This window comes from Acanthaster planci, linkage group LG04, assembly GCF_054643075.1.
Source record: "Acanthaster planci isolate LZ-2023a linkage group LG04, COTS_SCS, whole genome shotgun sequence".
NCBI lineage: Eukaryota > Metazoa > Echinodermata > Asteroidea > Valvatida > Acanthasteridae > Acanthaster > Acanthaster planci.
In genome coordinates, this window is record NC_141780.1 from 11,464,187 (window position 1) to 11,486,061 (window position 21,875).

Here is a 21,875-nt window from a genome sequence, read left to right on the forward strand (position 1 = left end):
GTATTTTTTTGATGTCTGAGGAATGTTGTATACCAATGTGTTTTTCACAACATTCTCCAGTGAGCAGATGGCAATAAAATGTATATGTACAGGCGTTAATGGTTTAACAATCCAATGAAAAACAGTTGACACATTTTTGACCCTGCAGAATGGTTATTTGAAAGCAATTGAGATGACAGTACCTGTGGTGTATTCCTCGATGGTGCTTGGTTTCTGTCGTGATACTCTGGCATATTGGTCTCATGGTGTGCCATAGCCGTTTTATTGGCAATGACCTCCCTCGCATGCTTGCCTTGTAATGTCAGCTGTTGTTCTAGAGCAGCTAACTCATCTAGACATGAGAGAAGACAGTAAGTACATCTATTCTACTTGGCTAAAGCACTTGACAAGCCATACTGAATTGACCTCATGCTTGGGGACATCCTTTCCATGGTACTGGTACCGGTAGGTTGTTTTCATCAAATCTGTACTCAGAGATGCCAGAGGGTTCAGTCCAGAGCCAGAAAATTTCAAAAGTGTGTAAAGTAGGTGTAAAGTACAGGAAAATACCGGTAAAATAAGTGTGCAGGGGATCTGACTAAAACAGGCTGCACATAATGAACAGCCCCATTTTCCAAAACTAAACTGTAAGGTTGAAAGACTATTGCCATTATTTTCCTTTCAAAATATAGCACGAACACTTGTTTTTTGAGTGTGACTATCAATGACTTACCAGCAATAGGATATATTTTATGTGGCAGCACAAGATGCACTGTGCGTTTAAGTGATCTTCTGTAAAACATGTGTGACATTAGTCCAATACATAACACATAAACAGCTCCATCTTCAGCATCTCTCCAGCGTTCTGATGACGGACGGAGCACGTAGTCCAAAACGTTGACTATACTCCCGGTTCTTTTCAACACCACACATACTCATAAGAGGTATATTCCTTCGCATGGTGCTACTGCAAGCCTTTCCACCTATTGAACTCAAATATGAGCCAATGCCTTGTTTTTGGTAAGCCCACAAGTCTGTTGCACTTTGAAGGTTTGAAAGGTCAAGGGTAAAAGTGACAGTGGCAAAATGTTTAAGACAAATCAAGTTGCACTTTGAAGCTCATGATGGTGAAGGTGACAAGTTTAGGTTTGCGGCAGCACCATGCAAGGATATCTCTTTTGTATGTGTGTCTCCTGAGGACAGTCAGAGCATGCTGTCTGAAACACTGAGTACCTTCCAGTTGTTTTCAGAACCGCACACACTCAGAAAAGAGAAATCCTTGCTTGTGCTTCCGCAAACCTTTTCATTAACTTAATCTTGTTTGTAATCTGAAAGTAAGGTTGTGGGTTAAGACATTTGCGTTTAACACTTCATTCTTGGTCAAATTAAACTCTACTTGTTTTAAAACTAACCTCTCTCCTGTTGCCATCTACGTCTCTTCCTTTCAGCTAAGCTGAGATGAGAAAATTCCAACTGACCTGCGACTTCCTTCTCCTTAGATCCAATCTGATTTGTACCTCCTGTCTTTTCATCTTTGGTGACCTCATCTTTTCTTTGTTTTTCTGTCTTAGGTCCTGAATCTTTCTTTGGTGAGTGTGATGCTGTAGTAATGACAACACTTGCTGGTGCTTTGCTTGGGGTTGGGGGTTTCAAGCTAAGCACAGGGCTTGGGGTTCTTGTCCCCAATTTGCCCAGCAAGGAAAGGATGTTTTCAGTTGACACTGGAGAGATGTTGTCTTCACATTCTTTCTTGGAATGCTCACTGTCAAACTCTTTGTCAGGTTTGGAATCCTTGGTAGAATCGCCTGGTTTGTCTTGTGGTGGTTCCTGATTAGGGGCATTCACCTTTACATTTCCATTTTCTGAATATCAAACAATAACAATATTTTGAAACACATGAACTTACAAGTTCATGAATCACGATTAACCCTCCAGGTTCAATACCACAGGAACAGTGCTTTTAAAGCCAACGGTTATTTGGATGAGACTTTCATCAATGACTTCTCGGTAACCTTGTCATGGTGCAAAATGTTCGAGCCATGTTTTAACTCAGCAGGACTACCCAGCATGCCTGCCACCATCACATTATTCACCCACACACACCACTAGAGGGTGTTCCATACATGTTGACAAACCTGACTTGTAGACTAACCACCCTGTGCAAAGAACCTTTGTGCGCTAGGTCTGGGTCGGCCCACTGTAAAGCGCTTTCTATCGGTTAAAAACTGAAGACAGTAATGCATCACTATCTAATACAACACCACACCAAGCTTGTCTTGTACCAAGACTGTGGTAACTTGATTTCATAACCACTTAACTGCTCACTTTGCTTGACCATGTATTGTTCTGGCCAAACTGCAAATTTCTCACTCAAGAAAGTTTAAGAATTGGAAAATAAAATCTACATGAACATTATTTGTTGTCATGGTTGGTTCTTCCTTTTTGGTGACCGCTTGGGTTCTAAATTCTTAACCAAGGTAAAAATGCACTATATTAAAAAGTACAAATACCAACTGATTCATCAGAAAATAAACACCATTAAGTCAAAACTTTTAACTTCAGACTCTGTAAGTAACTCTCTACATACAATTGAATCTTCAGTCTCCAAAAGTATCTCTTCTGAAATGGCAATGTCCCAATTTTTTAAAATAAATATTCAAAATACAAGCATCACAGAAGCATTGCAGTTGTTTTCGAATTCATTAAGAAATGAAACTAAAAACTTTCTGTACAAACTTTTTCTCTTATTCTCCTCTCTTACATGTCTCTTTCATGATTGTGTCTTTCAACAGTGGAAACACCAACTGTTGGAAATCGAAAAAAGAAAATTTTGGCCATCTTGAATGAAGGGAAGTAACTCTGCCACTCTTCCTTCCCTATAAAAACAGTGAGGCTACACATGCTTAATTTTTTACTTGGCCTCATATTCACTCAATAGTGAATTGGATACTTCCCAGTTTCAAAATGTTCATTTGACACTTACCTATTTCAATACTTGCAACTTTCTCACTGCCAGTTATTTGGCCGATGGACTTCAGTATTGCATTCAGCTGGTCTTGCGTCAGTGCTACAGTGTTAGTGTCCTTTGACTCTTCTTTTGTTTTCTCACTGAATTTTTGCACATTTTTTTTTACAAAATCTTTACTACTTTGCTTTCTGTTATAGGTATCACTGGTGATGGTTTCCCTGCCTGATTTCAAGTCCTTGGCATTTGTGGAATGGTTCTTCTGCAAAGATGATTTTTCAGCTGTTGGTTTCTTGGTAGGAACTGGTTTGTTTTCAACCTCTGAATCTCGACCAGTGGTGACTTTCCGAATTGGAAATGCCTGAGACTTTTGTTTATATCCAAACTGTGGAAGAAAAACATTGCCACGAAATTGTATTTGCATTTAGAAGTACATGTAATTCACAAACGTGTTGTTTTATCAATTACAATATACCACTTGGAAAGAGGTCAGATGGATCAATCACTTGTAGATTGAGTTTATCCATGGTATATCAGATGTTGTAGTTTTGCCTTCTACAGATTTTTCTCCCACATTTATCCTAAACAGTTTCATCCAAATGAATGTACTTTCTGCTGCAGAAACACACGCACTGTACATGCATATTTTCTTCCTGCAGCACGGAGGATGATTACAACTAATTTTAAATTGGCAAAAAATTCAAGTAAGACTTTTGAAAATAGAGTATCACATATAAAATACAATAGATGTTTTCAAATTATTCTGAGTCCGTGTTCTCATCATGTAACGTGTATTTACTGTATTCAAATTATTCTCAGTTCGTGTTTTAATCATGTAACGTGTATTTACTATATTTTAATCAAAAGCTTCAGGTGTTCCACTTTCAGACTGAGATAAAATTAACACATCCAAACATGTTTGGTTGAACACAATGTGCCAGTTCGGAATTCGAACAGCACATGCCCACAATGAAGTACAGAGGAGGTCATTTGAACATGCATAAGAGGTCTGCCCCATCAGTGTGGTCAGGCAGGTAGCCAGGAATCTGCCCTGTCTGCCATGGAAGCTTATATACATGATGTACGGCAGTGGATGCTCGACAGTAGATTACTTTTGAACGACAATAAGACTGAATTTGTGATGATAGGCATTCTTCAACAATTATCCAACGTAACCCTACAAGGTAGTCAAGGCAGGGAATCTGTTGTTCCCTTATCTTTGGTTGCCTGAAATTTAGGTGCATGGTTCTATGCTAACATGTTGATGATAACCCACATTACTACAGTTTGTGGTAGTGCATTTAATTATTCACATAATATTTAAAGTATCAGCTTGTTGTGTAAAGCCCAAATCTTGTTGCTGTCTCTGCAGTTCCAGTGGTGGTGTTCTCCTTAACTACCCTGCGGGTTGGGGTAAGGTTACTCTAGTAGATCAAGCATTTGAATGTAGTGCACCACATGTCTGAAATGCACTCCCACCTCACATCTGTTGGGCTACTAGTATTAGTACAGTATTTTCAAATCTGTGCCAAAGACTTGTCTGTTTAAGAGGGGATTCTATTGTAAGATTCATTTTGGTCAGTATCTGTAGATGTCTTTTGTGTCGTTTCAATTGTGATCATTGATGTAATGTCTGTACTTTTTTCATTGAAATTGTTGTAACGCACATGTAGTTTAGACTTTTACTTTGGGTTTTAATGCAATTTTATGGAGATTTTTCTGTCATTTAAATGTATAGGATTTCCATTATTGTAATGTGCTCGTGAACATACTCTGAGATCACGACATTGACTAGTAAGGTGGTACTCTTTCTTTTGGGATTTTGTATTAAAGAGCTTTCAGTGTAAAAGCACTGCATTTTCTATGTAGATGTACAAGTTACCGGTACATGTATTTTTGATCAATGCAATGGAGGCACTAATTGTACAACTGTATGCTTGTACACTGGTAAGTCTGATTTGTCTCATTACAATGTTGTCTTTATTCTGATGAGCAACAAATAAATTTTCAACAGCCAGCAACCTTGAACTCTAACTCCTTATCAAGTTCACTACAATCACAAGAAAATACTCTGTCGAAATGAAAACATTCTGGTGACTACTCAGCATACAATATTCCACAGAAATGTGAAGCATTCATGTGACTTGATTTGTTAACTGCACACAATTTTTACATTTTGTGAAAACCAAAATAAAATTACACCTGTAAATGGAATATGAATCAGTGATATTGCCTGAGTAAAATTAAGAATAAGAAAGGTTTCGTTCTTAAGCATTTCGACAGCCAAAGTTCCTGTAAATTACACAGATAAAGGCAAAGTGTTTGTTGACAATACTTACTTCAGTCTCATACTAACCTTTTTATTTCTGTTGGGCTTTGTATCTGTAAGATATCAAAACAAGACACATAGGAAATGTGAAATGCTATGAAGTTACATTAATTCAAAGAAACTGCATAAAACACATGCAAAGATTTGCAATAAAAAATATTACTTACCAAATGTATTAAAATAACATAATAAAATATATGCATGTATTCATTTAAGGACAGCTGATAAATTTCAGATTTCACTTTTCATCTAAAATCTAACAGGGACTTGATTATTATGGTTCTGGTCATTTTACTGTATACAGTTGAACCTCTTTAAAGAGGTCACTCAGACTTTGTAGATTACCATCTTGTACTAGTAACAGGGACCTTATATTATCAGAAATGAAAACAATAAAGAGCAAAGTATCAGGAACTTCAAATTTCCTTGCTTTAAACAGAATGTTGTATTAACAGTGCTTAAGGAAAGGCTGGACCAGCTTTGTTTGAAATTTTAACAACAAATCTTCTGGGCCCTGATCATGACTGGCTTCCTCCGGCGAGGTCCAATACTATGCATAATGCAAACACCCTGTATATTCCCAGGTGCTGAATGACAAGATACTAGTACAAGAACAGTGCAATTCCTTTTTTAACTAACCTACTGAACAAGAAGTACTTCTAATCTTTTAAGACTCGGTGTAGTGCTCATGCACTTTTAGTTTTAATTATACACATTTATACTGTAATTTTGAGATTCATTTGTGTAATTTTCTTCCTATTTTTGTAAACAAAATATCTAAGAATATAATCTAGTAACATTTTAGTATGGTTTTATATCCTTTTATATCTTTTTTTAATATTTGAAACTGTAATCATAATCTACACAATGAATGTGTTAACATGCCCTCAATTCAGCCTCTGGGCTGTGATGGGAAAGTGAAGTAAACCATAATAAAGAAGTTCAACTGTATGTCTATAAATAGTGACTGTAGGCAGTAACAACACCTTACATAAATGACATCAATTAAAAGACGTACCTTTAAAAAGGTAGATCCCAATTTGACCAGACTTCGCTTTTGCCGCAAATTTAGCTCCTTCACTGTGGAGATAAAACTTGTGCTATGATTAATGGAACTTAAGATTTTCAAGTAATTTTATGTACTGGAATCATATGAAATGTACGCATGTACTACACCAATTACACAGATATGCATACTGTTTACCCCCAAAAGTGAGAGTTTCAACATAAAATTTCCTCAGCAAAGTCCAATTGCTAGACATGGGACAGGCTACAACTGCACCATGTAAATACATGTAATTATGTAGGATTCATGAATATTAATTCGGAAAAGTCCCGTGCTCTGCTGCAGACAGACATGGAATATCTCATATTTTTTCCCATTGACATAACACGGGGGTCATTCTACACATAACTCTGGCCCTTACTTTGGGCCAATTGCTTTCAAACCTTGCAAATAAAGTATATAGACTACTATCTGAAGATGTATGCCGAATGAAGTCATCACTTGATGTATTATTGATGATGATTCTTGATATGATTGATTGCCTTCAAACCTTGCAAATAAAGTATATAGACTACTATCTGAAGATGTTTGCTGAATGACGTCATCACTTGATGTATTATTGATGATGATTCTTGATATATGATTGATTGCCTTCAAACCTTGCAAATAAAGTATATAGACTACTATCTGAAGATGTATGCCGAATGACGTCATCACTTGATGTATTATTGATGATGATTCTTGATATATGATTGATTGCCTTCAAACCTTGCAAATAAAGTATATAGACTACTATCTGAAGATGTATGCCGAATGACATCATCACTTGATGTATTATTGATGATGATTCTTGATATATGATTGATTGCCTTCAAACCTTGCAAATAAAGTATATAGACTACTATCTGAAGATGTTTGCTGAATGACGTCATCACTTGATGTATTATAGAATTTTGAATATAAATTTTCCCCGTGTTTTGTTCCCATTTTTCAACACAAAGACTCAGGCGATTTTCTCCATCTGACTGACTACATATAAGGTGCATACATGTAGTCTTAGTCCACTAGCTAGAGAGGGTCCGCCAACAACAAAATCGTCATAATGACATTATCTCATGTGACATGGCATTTAAGGTGCAAATGTCAAAGCCGTATATCTTCTGAAGTACGTCTCATTTTGTTGAAGCTTTGCAGATACCTAGCAAGGGTAGTGTTGTTTATGCAAATTCACATCAGGTGACAAGTCACGTGACAAAAAAGCCCCACATGTATATCTCCTGAAGTACTTGTCCCATTAGGTTGAAATTTACAGATAACTACTCGTAGAAACGGAAGTTTTATAGATGAAAATTGATCTCAAGTGATAATGACGTCATTGGATGACAAGTCATGTGACATTAAAGGTGCATATATCTACTGAAGTACACGTACATGTCCCATTGGGTTGAAACTTTGTGATAGCTAGAAAGAGAAGTGTTATAGACAAAAACTGACATTGTGATGATGACGTCATCACATTACAAGTCATGTGACATTAAAAGTGCATCCTTTAAAGCCCTATATCTCCTGAAGGAAATGTCCCATTGGGTTGAGAGTTTGCAGATAGCTGGAAAGGGAAGTGGTAAAGACAAAACTTAAATGAAATTGTCACAATGACATCATCGTCATGTGACAGGGCATTTAAGGTGCAAATATCAAAGCCCTATATTTTCTGACGTACAGTACATCTCCCATTTTGTTGAAAATCTGCAGATACCTACATGTATATGCAGCAAAGTTAGTGTTATAGATGAAAATTCACATCAGGTGACAAGTCATGCGACAATAGAGGTGCATCCTTTAAAGCCCTATATCTTCTGAAGTACATGTACTTGTCCCGTTGGTTGAAATCTGCAGATAACTAGAAAAGAAGCTTTATAGATAAAAGATGACAGATGTTGTCGACAAAACTTAACATCATGTGATGATGTCATTGTCATCATTTGTACATCCCTTAAAGCCCTATTTGCTCTTTGCATGGTAACATGGCTGTGGGTTAAAAGTGAGGCTTTACATGGTTATGCCACATGCACTGGGCCGGGGACCTGACTACTGGGATCCAGATGCTTTCAGGCATATACCTATGTAAATGTACGCAACACACAGGTGGATTATGTACAGCTCTTCTGGGCTGACTTGTTTTTCTAATTTTGAATGAACATGGATTTTAAGGGGAATTATAAAAACATTTATTTTTGTAAAGATTTTGAAGTCTTTTTTCTTTCTATTATTTCATCTTTTCTTTCCAAATTAATTTTTGGATGATTTCCTTTCATGCTTTTTAATACACAAAAGAAATTTTTTATTCAGTCACAATCCACTCTGTGTATTCCTATTGCCTGTACAAGACAAAATAATAGCCCTACATGTAGCTCATGTCTCTTTTTTGCTATAACTTTCTTATGTTTGTCAGAGGAGAGTCATCTTGGTGCCATTGGAATGCTTTTGGAAAGAGTTCCATATACGGATGCCACTTGACAACCTGTGCAAAAACAAAAACATGAGACTGGTCTGAAAAATTCTAAGTGTTTTGTCAGTAAACAACTTGGTATTCCCCCCCTAAATTGAACTTTACTGAAGATATATGTTTTTGCTTTCTGATGGCTGATACCAGTAGGTCACTCTAGGGAACAGTTAATGGTATCCATATATGGAACTCTTCCCAAGCTTTTCTCACGACCTTGCATCACAGTTCTTTGCACGAAGCAATCTTTTCTCTGAATGTGTATAAGACCAGTAACGGGAGTCAAGAGTATTACCAACAAAGTTATGACTTCCATGTTGGAAAACTCTAATGGATAGCAAAAGTAAAATAAACCATAATAGTGCTTATCCAAAGAGAAACATCGTCAGTTTTACACACAATTGTAAATATTCATTTTCTCAAAACTGTTCCGACATTTTGGATTGCCTGCAGTTGTAAAAATTTCGTTTAAACCAGTAAAATCAACTTTCCGTGACAGGAGTTTGTTAAAAAATTGGGTCAAACTATGGAAACGTAAGTTTCAACTTTGGCAACGTACATGTACGTGTACATGTATGTTTCCATTTAATTACATTTGACTTACATGTATGACTGGAGGATATCCTTTTGGTAATACTTGTTTGATAAACCATTGTTGATATGACAAGGACTAGCATTCAAAAAGACAGTAACTGCAAGTTAACTATCAAAGACAATCTTTACAAAACCCTTTGTTTCTAGAATCATGAGCACTCAGGATTCGTTTGCCAATTAATGAAAAACTTACACTATTAACATAATTATATTTTTATAGATCTTGTAAACCTACAAGTAGAACAAGTTATAAAAGGAAAACATGAGAAAAATCTCATAATAAACATGCATATTTTATCTATGTATGAAACTGGTAACATGTTTCAATTCAGTTTGTCAGCGTTTTTCTTCAGTTTTTCTCTGTACATGTATTATGGCATGTAGAGTGGCCAGTTTGCTTCAATCTCCGACTTGTCCTTGTCATTTATCACAACAAACGTTTTGATGTTACTGTATGTTTGGGTTCACTTATGCAGTATACAATCTTGTCTCTAGGGATCCACAGGTCATCTGATGATACAGGTCACTTGAAGAATTCGGAAAACTTGTAACTGCGCTTCAACAAGTTGATGAAAACATCTTCATCATCAGAGTCCAATACATGTACCTTCCCAATGTACCACTTCTCATTGTACACTGCTGCTACCTAATCATCTGTATTGTAGAGGATTTGCTCCGCAGTCCAAACTAATTGTTGTGGTTCGGTTTGGGATTGGTTGGGTGTGTCTGCAGTATTTTGAGGCATCTGTTCTGGAAGGTCCAGACTTTCCAACCACTACACATTGCATCTCTATAGTGATTGTTGTTAATAATGTAGCGCTTGCTGCAGTAGCAAGAGTCATTCCTCATCAGTAAATGACCATCAATTCCAACTACAGAGTGTGTAGAAAGGGTGCCCTGAAACGTCTTCACCTTGGACCGTTTATCGGCGATTGCCCGTCCACTGGCAACGCACTCATCTTTTGTGATGAAGAAGTACTCTACTTTGTTGCCTTCCTTTCCATGGCAGTCCTGGCAAGCCCAAGCGAAAAAGTCATGAGCATCCTGTTTCACTGAAGCCTTTCTCTTGACGGCTTCATCTGCTAGACGGTACCACCGATGCCACCACAAGCTCCTTTCCCATGCCCTGCTTTAAAGTAATCCCACTGTGCTTCTACACCGGCAAACAAATTATTGTGGTTACATACCACTGAAAACGTTGTCTTGTTTCCGTTTTGTGATGTCGGACTGTCTGTCCAGTAATGGAATCTCAATAGATTTGGCACAGTTTCCTTCAACTTTGGCATCAAATTTGTAATTATTGCAAGTATTGTGGGTGTATTTTGGGCCCTCTCATCCGAGACAGCAGCTAGGCTTTTGTGGACTAGCCTACCGTCTTTATCCCTGTAATAAACTACGATGGCATGAATGGTGATCGAGTCTTGTGCCCACTTTGTACTTCTCCAAGCGGAATGCACTTACAGTTTTCTGAAAAACCCATGTGCACAATGCAGTGGTCAGGGGGAAAATGTTCTTTGCATTTTGACAAGGCACGACACAGATTCTGCACTTGGAGAACATGCAACCAAAATTCTTGGATGTCCTTTGTAAATCTTGCACAGAAATCATCTCTGCCAAGAGAAACTTGAATGAGCTTTGGCTTTTTCTATTGTCTACTGTAATGTGAGCCCACTCCTCAAAGCTGATGTGATCTGGCTTGATTGACTGAAGTAGCAAATGTACTTCTTACTCACTACTGTCCTTGATAAACTGATCTGGGTTGTCTGTTAATGTTTCCAAAGTTTTTGAGGGGCTTGAGTTTCAACGACAAGTACAAGCACACAAACTGAACCAACTTGATGTGAGGACATAGATTTCTTCTAATCCTGTGAAAAGCTGACAGTGACATGTGCCATTCTCTGGATTTTCTGTGATGTACTTAAGGTGTAGATTGCCCATGTCACAAAGTCCACCATGATTGGGACAATGTAGATATGATACAATTAAAGAACAAACCCAGAAATGTACAACATTGACAAGAGTAGAGCAAGTCACAACCACTTTATGTTAATGCAAGAAAATACTCTAATTTGAATAAACCAACAAAATGAAAATATTACAAAATTTACAAGTTACATCAAAAAAGAAATTATACAATATAAATAACCATCACGAGCTTAAAACAGTACCAGGACAAAGAAGAACTGGGGCATCGCACACAAGGGTGAAGTCAGCAGCTCCCAGTGGGTGACGTCAGGTCCACAGGAACTACTTGCAGTACGGCATTGGTGCATCACTCCCGGCAGATGGTAGAGGCATGTCCAATTCCCGACCAAAAAAGCCAGAAAAAATCTGGCTTTTAAGGTTCATTCACGGCGAATCTGGCTCGGCAAACCCATAGCCGAACGGGTATCCAAAATCATCAACCTCGGCCAGCAACACAAACTTCCATCGGCCTCCTCCGAACTGAAGAGTGAATTCAAAGGGCTTCAGTGCCCTTGAAGACTTCAAGCCAGAGTTGTTTGCCACTAAATGACAAGTCACTCCCCAAAGTTGTCATCTCTTTCTAAGAAATCTTTAACGTCATTGTGAAGAGAAATTCAGAGTTGCTTTGTCTTTGTCTTAGAAGAAGTCGAGTTTCCTGTCACCCTTGCCAGGTTTCGTCTACCCAAACCACTTGACGGCTGGAAGCTCAAAGACAGTTTTGCATGTGGCTGTGACTTCAACATTTGCGAATTTTGCCTGGCATTTGACATGTCTATACTTATACATGTATGACACCAGGCAAAATTGTTGAGCAGTTAAAAAATAGCCTAGCCATTGCCTGAATTTGTTTGCCTGAATGATGCATCAGAGTCCTGCACACCTCGATGCTTATGTCAGATCATGATGGGTTAGAGCCTACCTCCATGGTTGGAAGAAGGAACTCACTGTCCCCAAATCAGTCTATTGCTGATATCACGGGTGACGCGTACCAGCAGCCTGTGGTTATATGCGCACAACCTGAGACCCCATGCACCATATGCAAGGAACATGGAGTTGTCACTGAAATGGATTAGTCACTGGTCAAATGGCAGGTACCGAAAGCACTGAGTAAGCTGTTCCAGTGAGGGTCCCGGTAACATTTCCACACATTAACATCAAAACCAGTACAATTTTGCACAGCAAAGTCTTGGAAACGCCATTTCTGTGTTTTGCGACAAATACTATCATGACTAGGCTATCGGTGACAGTGTGTACTGATGAAAACATACATTTAAGACCAACGCTGGGTTGAAAAACAAGAATATTGCCAGTAGTGTACATATTTTTGAAATTTGTTTATGATGACTTGCCTAGACTTAGTAGGCCTACATAAAAACAGTACATTTCCAAGTAGGGGGCCTAAGTATCATGCCCACTGGCAGATTTAAGCATGCCATACACTAAAAGTAAAAAGTCAAACTTATGCGACATGATCATGTGTTTGTGGTGAATGGCCTGCCACCCTGATGGACCTACCAAATTTGTCATATTTGGACCAAAACAAACAAAATCACCGTCCACCCTGACAATTAGGCCTAAATTATAAATACAACCATGCAAACACTCACTCACCCTCTATTCATGTTGACTGTAGGCCTACTTCTTGCAGAGTACGACTCCTGTAGCTGTAGTAGGCCTTCATCATACGCCTAGGTATCGGAGTATCGAGTACTGGATCAAACCACGGTAGAGGAGGTCTACGACGAGTACAGTACAATCAAACCGAGAGCAACCCAGTAGTGAGTACTAGTCGTACTCAGTAGTACTACTACTTAGTAGTAGAACTCACTGCTCAAATCGGTTGTCAACAGGCTAGGCATCCGTGACAGGCCTATCGTTGTCAAGCGATCAAAAATGTCATTCAACATGGCGAACTTCCAAAGCTCTTATCCAAAATAACGGGATAACGTCTAGAAACACGTACACAATCCGACGTCGCAAGTGAAGCATGCTCACTTTTTTCAGACATGTATACATCAATGAAATAGATCTAGCAGACGTCAGGACATTGCACCTGTGTACGGAAGCATATTTTGGCCACGATTAAACAAATTTTTGGCCCAAAATTTTTGGGCACAAAGTCAGTGGGCCTACCGCCAACAAATGTGCACCATTTGCATGTATCTAGCTGAGAGCGCATACGCACTCGATCACTTTCCTGTGGATTTCGGCTTCGAGGCTAGGCGACGCAGGACACCGTTCCGATACTTCTTATTCCGAGTGCGGAGTAGGCTACTGGTACTGCAAGTGCAGTAGGGCCTAGGCCTACGGGGTAAATACGGGATATTTTTAGTTGCAGGACTACATGTACATGTACTATTGATGTAGGTGCGTGGTGCCTAGACTCTTCCTACCTCCATGCTCAAACATTTAAATGATTTATCTTATTAATGATAGTGGGGGAAGTGGGGGGCCTATCACTGTTTTGTCCTGAAGGTATTTTTAGCTGAAATGGGTCAACTCTAGCCCCACAAATAGGGCTGTAGTGGCTCTCTTAATCTGTCTCTTATCTGTCGCCACCACAGCCCTACTCCAAGGCATGTCTTAAATGCCTGAAATCCTAACTGCAGGATTGTCACTAACTTTGAATATCTTCTAAAATGAGAATTACTCAACAACTTTACTTACACTGGTGCATTCCTCAGAGTTTGGACTTTCATATGAGCACCCTAAAGCTTTCCAAAATCATCAACACCTTGAAAAACCCGGCCTGTAGTATTACATGCTGACCATGGGCAGCGCCATTTTGAAAAACGAAAGCAACACTTCTTGCGTCGGATTTCAAGGCACCCGACAGACGCTCTGGTATACATGTACGTTGTACCATACAAAACTGGTTCCCCGTTATACCTTGCATGACAAACGAACAAGGAACCAGTGAAATTGAATTTGGATAATATTAATATGCATGTTACTGTATCATGCTCCACACACGTGCTGTGGGTGGACTGTACACTAGCAAAGTGTGCGTGCAACTTATTACCAAGCAATACTGCGACAACATGAATTATGCATCTACGGCACCTTTTGGGTGCCCTGACTTCTGACGAACGAAGCGCTGCTTTCGTTTTTCAAAAAGGCGCCGCCCGTGGCCAGCATGTAATACTATAGGCAGGGCTTTTCAATGTGCTTTACATTGGAAAATTTACGATTTTGGAAAGCTTCAGGGTGCTCATATGAAAGTCCAAACTCTGAGGAATGCGCCTGTGTAGGTAAAGTTGTTGAGTCATTCTCATTTCTGACAAATCAGAAATATGGCCAAAATTTCTTTTGTAGAAATTTCCGAGAACAAATTTTGTTCAACAAGAAGCTTACATTTCACCTTTTAACCAGAACCTGTCTGAGAATGTAGAACTGAAGAACAACACAAAGGACGTGGTTTTTTATATCAAGTGATCCGGAATGAGGAAAATGTAATACATATACATGGCTGGGTCAGTGTGGGTGCAAGATCGATTGATTGCACAAAGATTGACTTACTACATACCATTTTTATAATACCTCAGAATTTAGGCAATGTCTTTCTACTACGTGAAATTCCATTCGATTATTAAGGCATAGTATTTCACACCGTGGCCTCAGCACACGACTGGGCTGAGCGGACAGTGTCCCAACGGGCAACTTGTCTCAAAAGACGACTTGTCTCAATGGCCGACTTGTCTCCAGTTGTCTCAACGGTTGAGTTGTCTCAGTGGTTGAGTGTCAGAAGTTGAGTTGGTAAACAGTCGAGTTGGCAACTTGTACCCGAGTGAACTTGTACCCAGGTTGGCTCATACCCAAGTCAATTCGTACTCCTCAGACCCAGTCAGCAGAGAATATGTGGAGCATAATATGGGTTTTGATGCTCGCATTTATTGACGTACATGTATGTATAAAGTTTGGCTTTTTCGTAGAAAAATTCCCACCGTGTTTAGGAAGTAGAACATAAATGGTGTCTAGCTACAGCACCCCTGAACACAGATGTTCCAGATGTTCAATAAAATCAGTGAATACACTCTGATCAAACGTGTGTTTGAGGTTAGCTTCTTTGGGGGAGCCTGAGGGGTGAGCACATAGCTTGGACTTGCAAATGAACTTGCTACCACCTCTTTTTAGAGTTTGGAATACGTTGCCTAGTGTGTAAAGAAGTCAAACTATGATCAAGAATGAATGCTTCAGTGGGTTCATGAAGCAGAACCATCTCGCATGATGCATGCACTTCGGCCTGCAGCATCCAAATCATAGTGGCAGCACTTATACAGGCTAGTCAGTCAGTTGCTTGATACTTGATACTAACAGCTTCAGTGCCAAGTCATTTGAAGAAGACATGTGAGACCTGATTGGCTGAAGACACATAGGACGGATAAGAAGTGATGGCTTTACCCCATTCAGAGATTTTCCCTTATACAACCTGTAGATTGATTTTGGGAATGAAATATGGGTGCTTTCGAAAAACATGTTTCTTTGAGGGTTTGTCATTGTGTGATTTATTTTACGTGGAGACTGGTGGAGCCTCAGGAGGGTAGAAATAATAAGAAAAAATTAAAATAGTGTAGACTGGAACCACATGTACCCAAACAATGGGTTGGGTTAAGTTAAAATACGGGCGATTCACAATAGTGCGCCACCAAGAGTTTGCAACACGCTGGCAAACACGCGAAATTTGTTGACCATTTCCAAACGCGCATTGGGTCGACAAATTTCGCCCATTGTGATTGATTAAGGCGTCGCAAACTCTTGGAGGCGCACTATTGTGAAACGGCCGTATTAAACTATTAGAAAAATAAATTAATTGTCCAGCTTTTCGTTTGTGGGACCATGCTTGCGAGTTTCACCATTTTAATGATATTTTAGATGAATAAACGCCGGTAGCATCTAACATCATCCAAACAGTGAGAAAAACAGGAAAATGGGGAAGAAAATTAACGTAATCTATTTGGGGTATAAAAGGGAGAAAAATTATAATTTGTTTGGGTCACAAGTACACATTTTCTCAGAGGGTACAAGTTGACTGGGGTATGAGTTGACCAGGCTACGCTTTAATGCAGGTACATGTACGCGCTGACCCAAAATCTTTGTAGCTTCCCTTATATCAGCCGGCAAATGGTTCCATTCCACAAGAGTCTTGGGTAGGAAGGAGAATTTGTAACTGTCTTTTATGCAGATTGATGGGAAAAGGAAACAGAAGATGTCTGTGTTACAATCCCCTCTCTTTAAGATCTAACCCGATAATGATCAGTATCCACTGTAACTTTGGGATGGATGGATTTATACAGTAAAGTGAGCCTACTGATGGCTCTACGTTCCCCCAGAGATTTTAGATATTGAATCGTTCAGGAAATGCTGCTTCTTGGTCTAAAATCTTTGTATACAAATCTTGCCGCCCTGCAGTCCATTTTTGTGATCTTGATGATACGGGTCCCAGACACTACGGTAGCACAATATTCCAGCTTGGGTCTAACTAAGGTTTTGTCAGCAATCTCCTTCACCTTTGGAGAGCAGCTCTAGAGATTTCTACAGAGTAACCCAGGCATGTTGTTTGCTTTTGAAGTGATGTGCTTATATGATCAGCCCAACTCAATTCATGATTCATTTCTACTCCCGGGTACATGTAAGTGGCTACATGGCTGTTTGTCTTTTTGAGTGGTTTCCATTGATAACATAGGCTTTTTTTCTTGTGGGTAATATGCATAGTATAGCAGTTTACAATGTTAAATTTCATCTGCCAACATGACTTCCATTTGCTGAGTATGTTTTTTGTCATTTGTAGATCTTAAACATCATTTCTTGCATTTAGTTCCCCGATACAGGATACAATCATCTGCTAACCCCAGTAGTAAAACTATGCACTCAGCTCTGAAGGTAGCCGCCTGCCTCTATCTTTAAAAGGTCCACAGTTTGGTGCTTTTTGTGAAAGAATACCCCTAACTGGAAACTACCAGTCCCAAATTTGGGATTTATAGTAACTCTGTGATCCCTCCTGATGACCAATAACACTCTAGGGCTAGGCTTTTGACTACACAGACCTCGGTATGAAAGGATGTACATCCAGGGGCTCTCACATGGCATATTGTAGTGGGATTCTCTTGGTATACATGCATTTTCTGTTATGCCCAAATCAATTTGAATTAGCCACCGGACTTCTGCAACAATAACATACATTTCAGAAGCACCTGACTGATGAAAAAGTTCAATTTCTCCACCACATAAATACCAGTATGACCTGAGCAATGTTCCAGTTACTTTGTTTTAGTTAACATTAGAAAGAGCTTTCTGTGCTCTTTAGAAACTTTAATTAATTTTGGTTTAAAAAAATACATGGGATTCCTACTGACAGGTTACACTTCTATTAAGGTCCAAAGCCGTTAGACATCAACTCATTTGTGGGTTTACATACCTGTACTGTATTTTGGAATTTGGAAGAACCGGAACCAAATCTACACTAACATACTAGTACAACATGTTTCAACGTGCTTCTTTTCCGGGGTGATTTTCAAGATGCATATATACTGTACATTGAGAATGACCATTATTACCTGTCAGTAGCAAAAACATTTTTTGTGGAAAATGTTTAGTTGATCTGGTTTCTTTCAATCATTGACCCATGGATTATTGAAGGAGAGTACATGCACGTATATATTCAGATTCTGGTTAACTTAAGGCCCAGCTGATCTCACCCCTAAATTGGGCAAGTTGCTCGTCAGAGTTTAATTACAAATCAAGTGTTTGGATTTATGTTTACTCCATTGAATGTATATGCATACATGGAAAAAACATTTGGAGTTGTTGCAACAAACATTATAAATGTAACTAATTCTTCGTTTAAATTGTTTCAAATATTATAAATACACCTAGTTAAACTCTGCAATGAGCTCATTGTTTATTTTTTATGGCGGTTTCGTGTTTCCTCTTTCAAAGGAAACTTGGGTAATAAATATTATGCAACGGGATGTGAACAGCTGACAGGATTTGGTATCCTTTTGTGCATTTCCTTTTAATTAGGAGGAAGTATCTTGCAGCTTGGTGTTCCATTTCCCATGTATCTTTTTTATGCTGTACTTCAAACACGTGCTGTTGGTCACGCATGGTCACATACATGTACATGTATGTACACGTATGGAAAATATCTGGAAATGATGTGCTGTATGACCAATTCATTCCATTGGACTGCTGTACAGTACAAAAGGAGTTGTGTTTAATATGTGGTACATGTACCGGTACATCTGTGATTGGCTGAATTGAGGAGTGTTCCAGGTGCTGATGATTTACAGTACGTATACAGGTAATTATAGTGTGAAGTTTTCAGGCAAAATGTTGAATTGGAGCATTGTGTATGCTGAAAGCACTATGACTTCAGGTGTGATCATCAACATTATACATGTACAGGTTAATACATGAATGCTTTTTAAGTGGAGTGGTAAGAACAATCTCATGAGGTGACAGATTGAATGTTGAATATGATGAATGTTCTATATACAGTATGCACAAGACATATCAGTAGCAGTGTGTATACATGTAATTTGTATTACAAAATGTTTCGTTTCTTAAGTCCAGCATAAATTGCAACATGAAGTTATTAGGTACCGGTAGGTTCCGCATGAGTTCATAATCCCACAGAAGTTCCTGGACACCTTGCAGATTCTTATGTGACAGAATATACAGTGATATAACTGGACATTTAAAAAAAAGTAAAGTTAACTGCATTCTTATAAAGGTGCAAATTAAAATTGACTTGATAGACATAGAAATAACAGTTGTGACATTGAATTATAAATGGCAATGTCAAACATGGTGAAAAATGCTCTTAACAGTTATTGTTTTAGACGTGAGATTTGGTGTCCTGTGATGCACTAATATTTTCGGTTGTGATTACAAATGTTAATTTCAAGTGCAACGCTCCTTTCATTGCACTGCTTTTTTAATGTGTTTCATCATTTTTCCTGAATATATACTCCTTCCATTTTACTTTGTCATTTTTCTTCATTTTACTTATTTAAATGTCACTGATAATTGTAACAGAGGATTTTTATTATTTGCCCTTGTGTTTTCCTTTTTAAAATTTGCATTTAGCCAATCGACTTTTGGTGAAACCTCAGTGTTAACTCTTTCTCTGTTAAAAATAACCCTTAAAAATAACTTTTACGAAGACAAATTGATGTAAAATATACATAACAGATTAATCATTTAGAAATTTACATGTACATACATGTACTGTATGATACTGGTAGGCCTACATGTACATGTACTTCCCAGATGATATGCCAAATCCCTGTATTTTCCAACCAAAATAATTTCCTGTGGTAACCAGGGGCTTTGATGAATATGTACATGTATGAATGTAATTCCAAGGTTGTACACATGGTCTTCATTTGAAGAGACAGTGAACTATGGTTCCCAAATTGTTGTGGGTGTAAAAAGTCCCCACCTCCACACAGTCATTTGATAGAATTTCATAACTTGAATGTAGCATATTTCACTTCTAAATCCATTTGAACTTGTGAGATAATGAAGTTTGTGTGCCTTCAATACACTGGGTGCTGACTGCATGTCTCGGTTTGTGACTTCATAAGCAATCACTGTGCAGGTGAATGAAGAAAAATAGTAGTGCCCCCAGCAGAAAAGTTACTCAAGTTATGGCCTGGGCCAGGAGTAAAGCTTTTATGTACATGTTCCTACAGATTTACATACTGTAGCTAGCCAACGCTGGTTTAAATCGGAGAAACAACTTGAAAGGTAGATATTCCTTGATGCGAATCGGTTAGGACGTAAACCTTTCAAATTCAAGAATGCACATTTTTTGTCATTTTCATATTCCTGGCCGCACTCATTTGCCTGAAAGCAGTTTAACTCTAATGCCCAACATTTACTGTAGATGTACATGTAACACATGTGTCTTTCCCAATTTTGCAAAAAGCCATCTGTTGTGTTTTTTTTTTGGGGGGGTCTTTTGCAAAATGAATAGAAGCCATTTTTCTTGTCAAAATTTTCTCTTCTTCTCTTCCTTGTTCTCCGAATATCAGGTTTCTTTTGTATACAGTTTTTCTCTAGGTCATGTCTCTTTGCAATTTCAGATCTTCATGAAAGTTGCCTTAAGCAAAGACCCTATAGCAAAGATGTGCCTCTAATCATGACATCGTGATGATGTCATCAAGTGATTGGCTTTTTCGCAACTTTGCGAAAAAGGCATTCCTTCTGTTTTTGGCTATTTTGCAATTTTGCAAAGTTTGACTATAGAACCCCTCTGCATAGATGGTCCTAGAGGAATAACATCACAATGATGTCATCAAGTGATGATTTATTATTGATATTTTTATTTAATTCAAAATTTAATAAATTTCAGCCCATTGACTTTGTACATGTTTTCGAGGCACCGTTTTGGTAATTTAGCGATGTTTGATGTTTAATGAAATTTTAAATATAATGTAAATGTTGTAAAGAGCCATATAAAATCAACTGTGACCTCCCGCAACATTCTGTTTGCAGCAAGTGGCAGAGTAAAATTTGTTCTTCATCTCGTGTGGGTCAAATCACATGACCCTTCCTTCTGGTTGAAAGCGGAAGTGGGCTTATTGTTAAAAGTGGTAATAGGTATCAAGTTGTTTCAGCGTTGTTAGTCAGTTGAGGTATAGTATTCTTCAAATCATCTTCATGTACTGATGACATCACATAGTTGTTGAGTGCCATCTAGTGACAGGTTAAAAGTTCTGCAAAATGAATTTTGAATAGATGTCTGTGGTAAAGTTCTTCCGAATCACCTAAAAATTGATGTAGATGATTATCTTTACCCAGTCAACCCACCTGTGAAATTTGAGGCCAATACTGGAAGTTATAATAAAAAGTCCTTTTAGTCTTCAAAATCAACCGTAACAGATTTAAGTGTGAATTGTTCATTAGATGATAGCTAAAACATTGAAGTCAACTGTATGAAGTGCATAAGTGGTGTACTTCTTCACACAGATGAAGTGCCCACGACAAACACCCCTTACAACATTTGCAAAATTGAAAATCCCATTCGCATAGTGTGCATTGGCTACTATTTGTGCGGATGCGCAATATCTGCTTGTAACATAGGCAGCGCACAGTGCATTGGGCATATACATGTATATAGTCAGGAGTTGGAAAATTGCCAAGCACATGGTGCTGAGAGCAGATCACATTGTATTGAATGTCAAAAGGGAAAAATGTTTGCAATCTCTAATCTGCGCTCATTCCATGATAACAATAATGTTTTGTATTGTATTTTGTATTGTATATGTCAGATTGGGTTGAAACCTTGCAGATATATTAGAAGGGGAGTGCTTTAGACAAGCAGTGACCGTATATGATGATGACGTCATCATCTTGATGACTTCATCATGTGACAAGTCACGTGACATTAAAGGTAGACTATTCAAAGCACTATATCTCGTGAAGTACATATCCGTTTGGGTTCAAACCTTGTAGATATCTTAGGAAAGTGCTTAAGACAAAAGTTGTCCTGATGTGATGATGTCATCTTGCGACAAGTCATGTAACA

At 38.4% G+C, this 21,875-nt stretch overlaps 2 protein-coding genes across 6 annotated transcripts in view; one reads left to right on the forward strand and one right to left on the reverse strand.

Moving 5' to 3' along the window:
- Positions 1-13,261, reverse strand: part of ccdc66 (coiled-coil domain containing 66) — a 60,635-nt gene extending 47,374 nt beyond the window's left edge. For both annotated transcript variants that reach the window (XM_022243672.2, XM_022243670.2), the window contains exons 1-6: positions 12,953-13,261; positions 6,292-6,353; positions 5,301-5,326; positions 2,963-3,329; positions 1,392-1,841; positions 183-331 (exon numbers count right to left, since the gene is read on the reverse strand). In XM_022243672.2, coding sequence (XP_022099364.2) covers positions 183-331; positions 1,392-1,841; positions 2,963-3,329; positions 5,301-5,326; positions 6,292-6,353; positions 12,953-12,963 — 1,065 coding nt within the window. In that variant the 5' untranslated portion in view covers positions 12,964-13,261. The remainder of the gene's footprint in view (positions 1-182; positions 332-1,391; positions 1,842-2,962; positions 3,330-5,300; positions 5,327-6,291; positions 6,354-12,952) is intronic.
- Positions 13,262-13,383: 122 nt separating this feature from the next.
- nudt18 (nudix hydrolase 18) overlaps positions 13,384-21,875 on the forward strand; it is a 28,396-nt gene continuing 19,904 nt past the window's right edge. For 2 of the 4 annotated variants that reach the window (XM_087135263.1, XM_022243673.2), the window contains exon 1: positions 13,384-13,652. The gene's annotated coding sequence lies outside the window, so the exon portion shown is untranslated. Of the gene's footprint in view, positions 13,653-18,401; positions 18,642-21,875 lie in introns of those variants that run through there. The other 2 variants (XM_022243674.2, XM_022243675.2) reach the window with 2 other exon arrangements.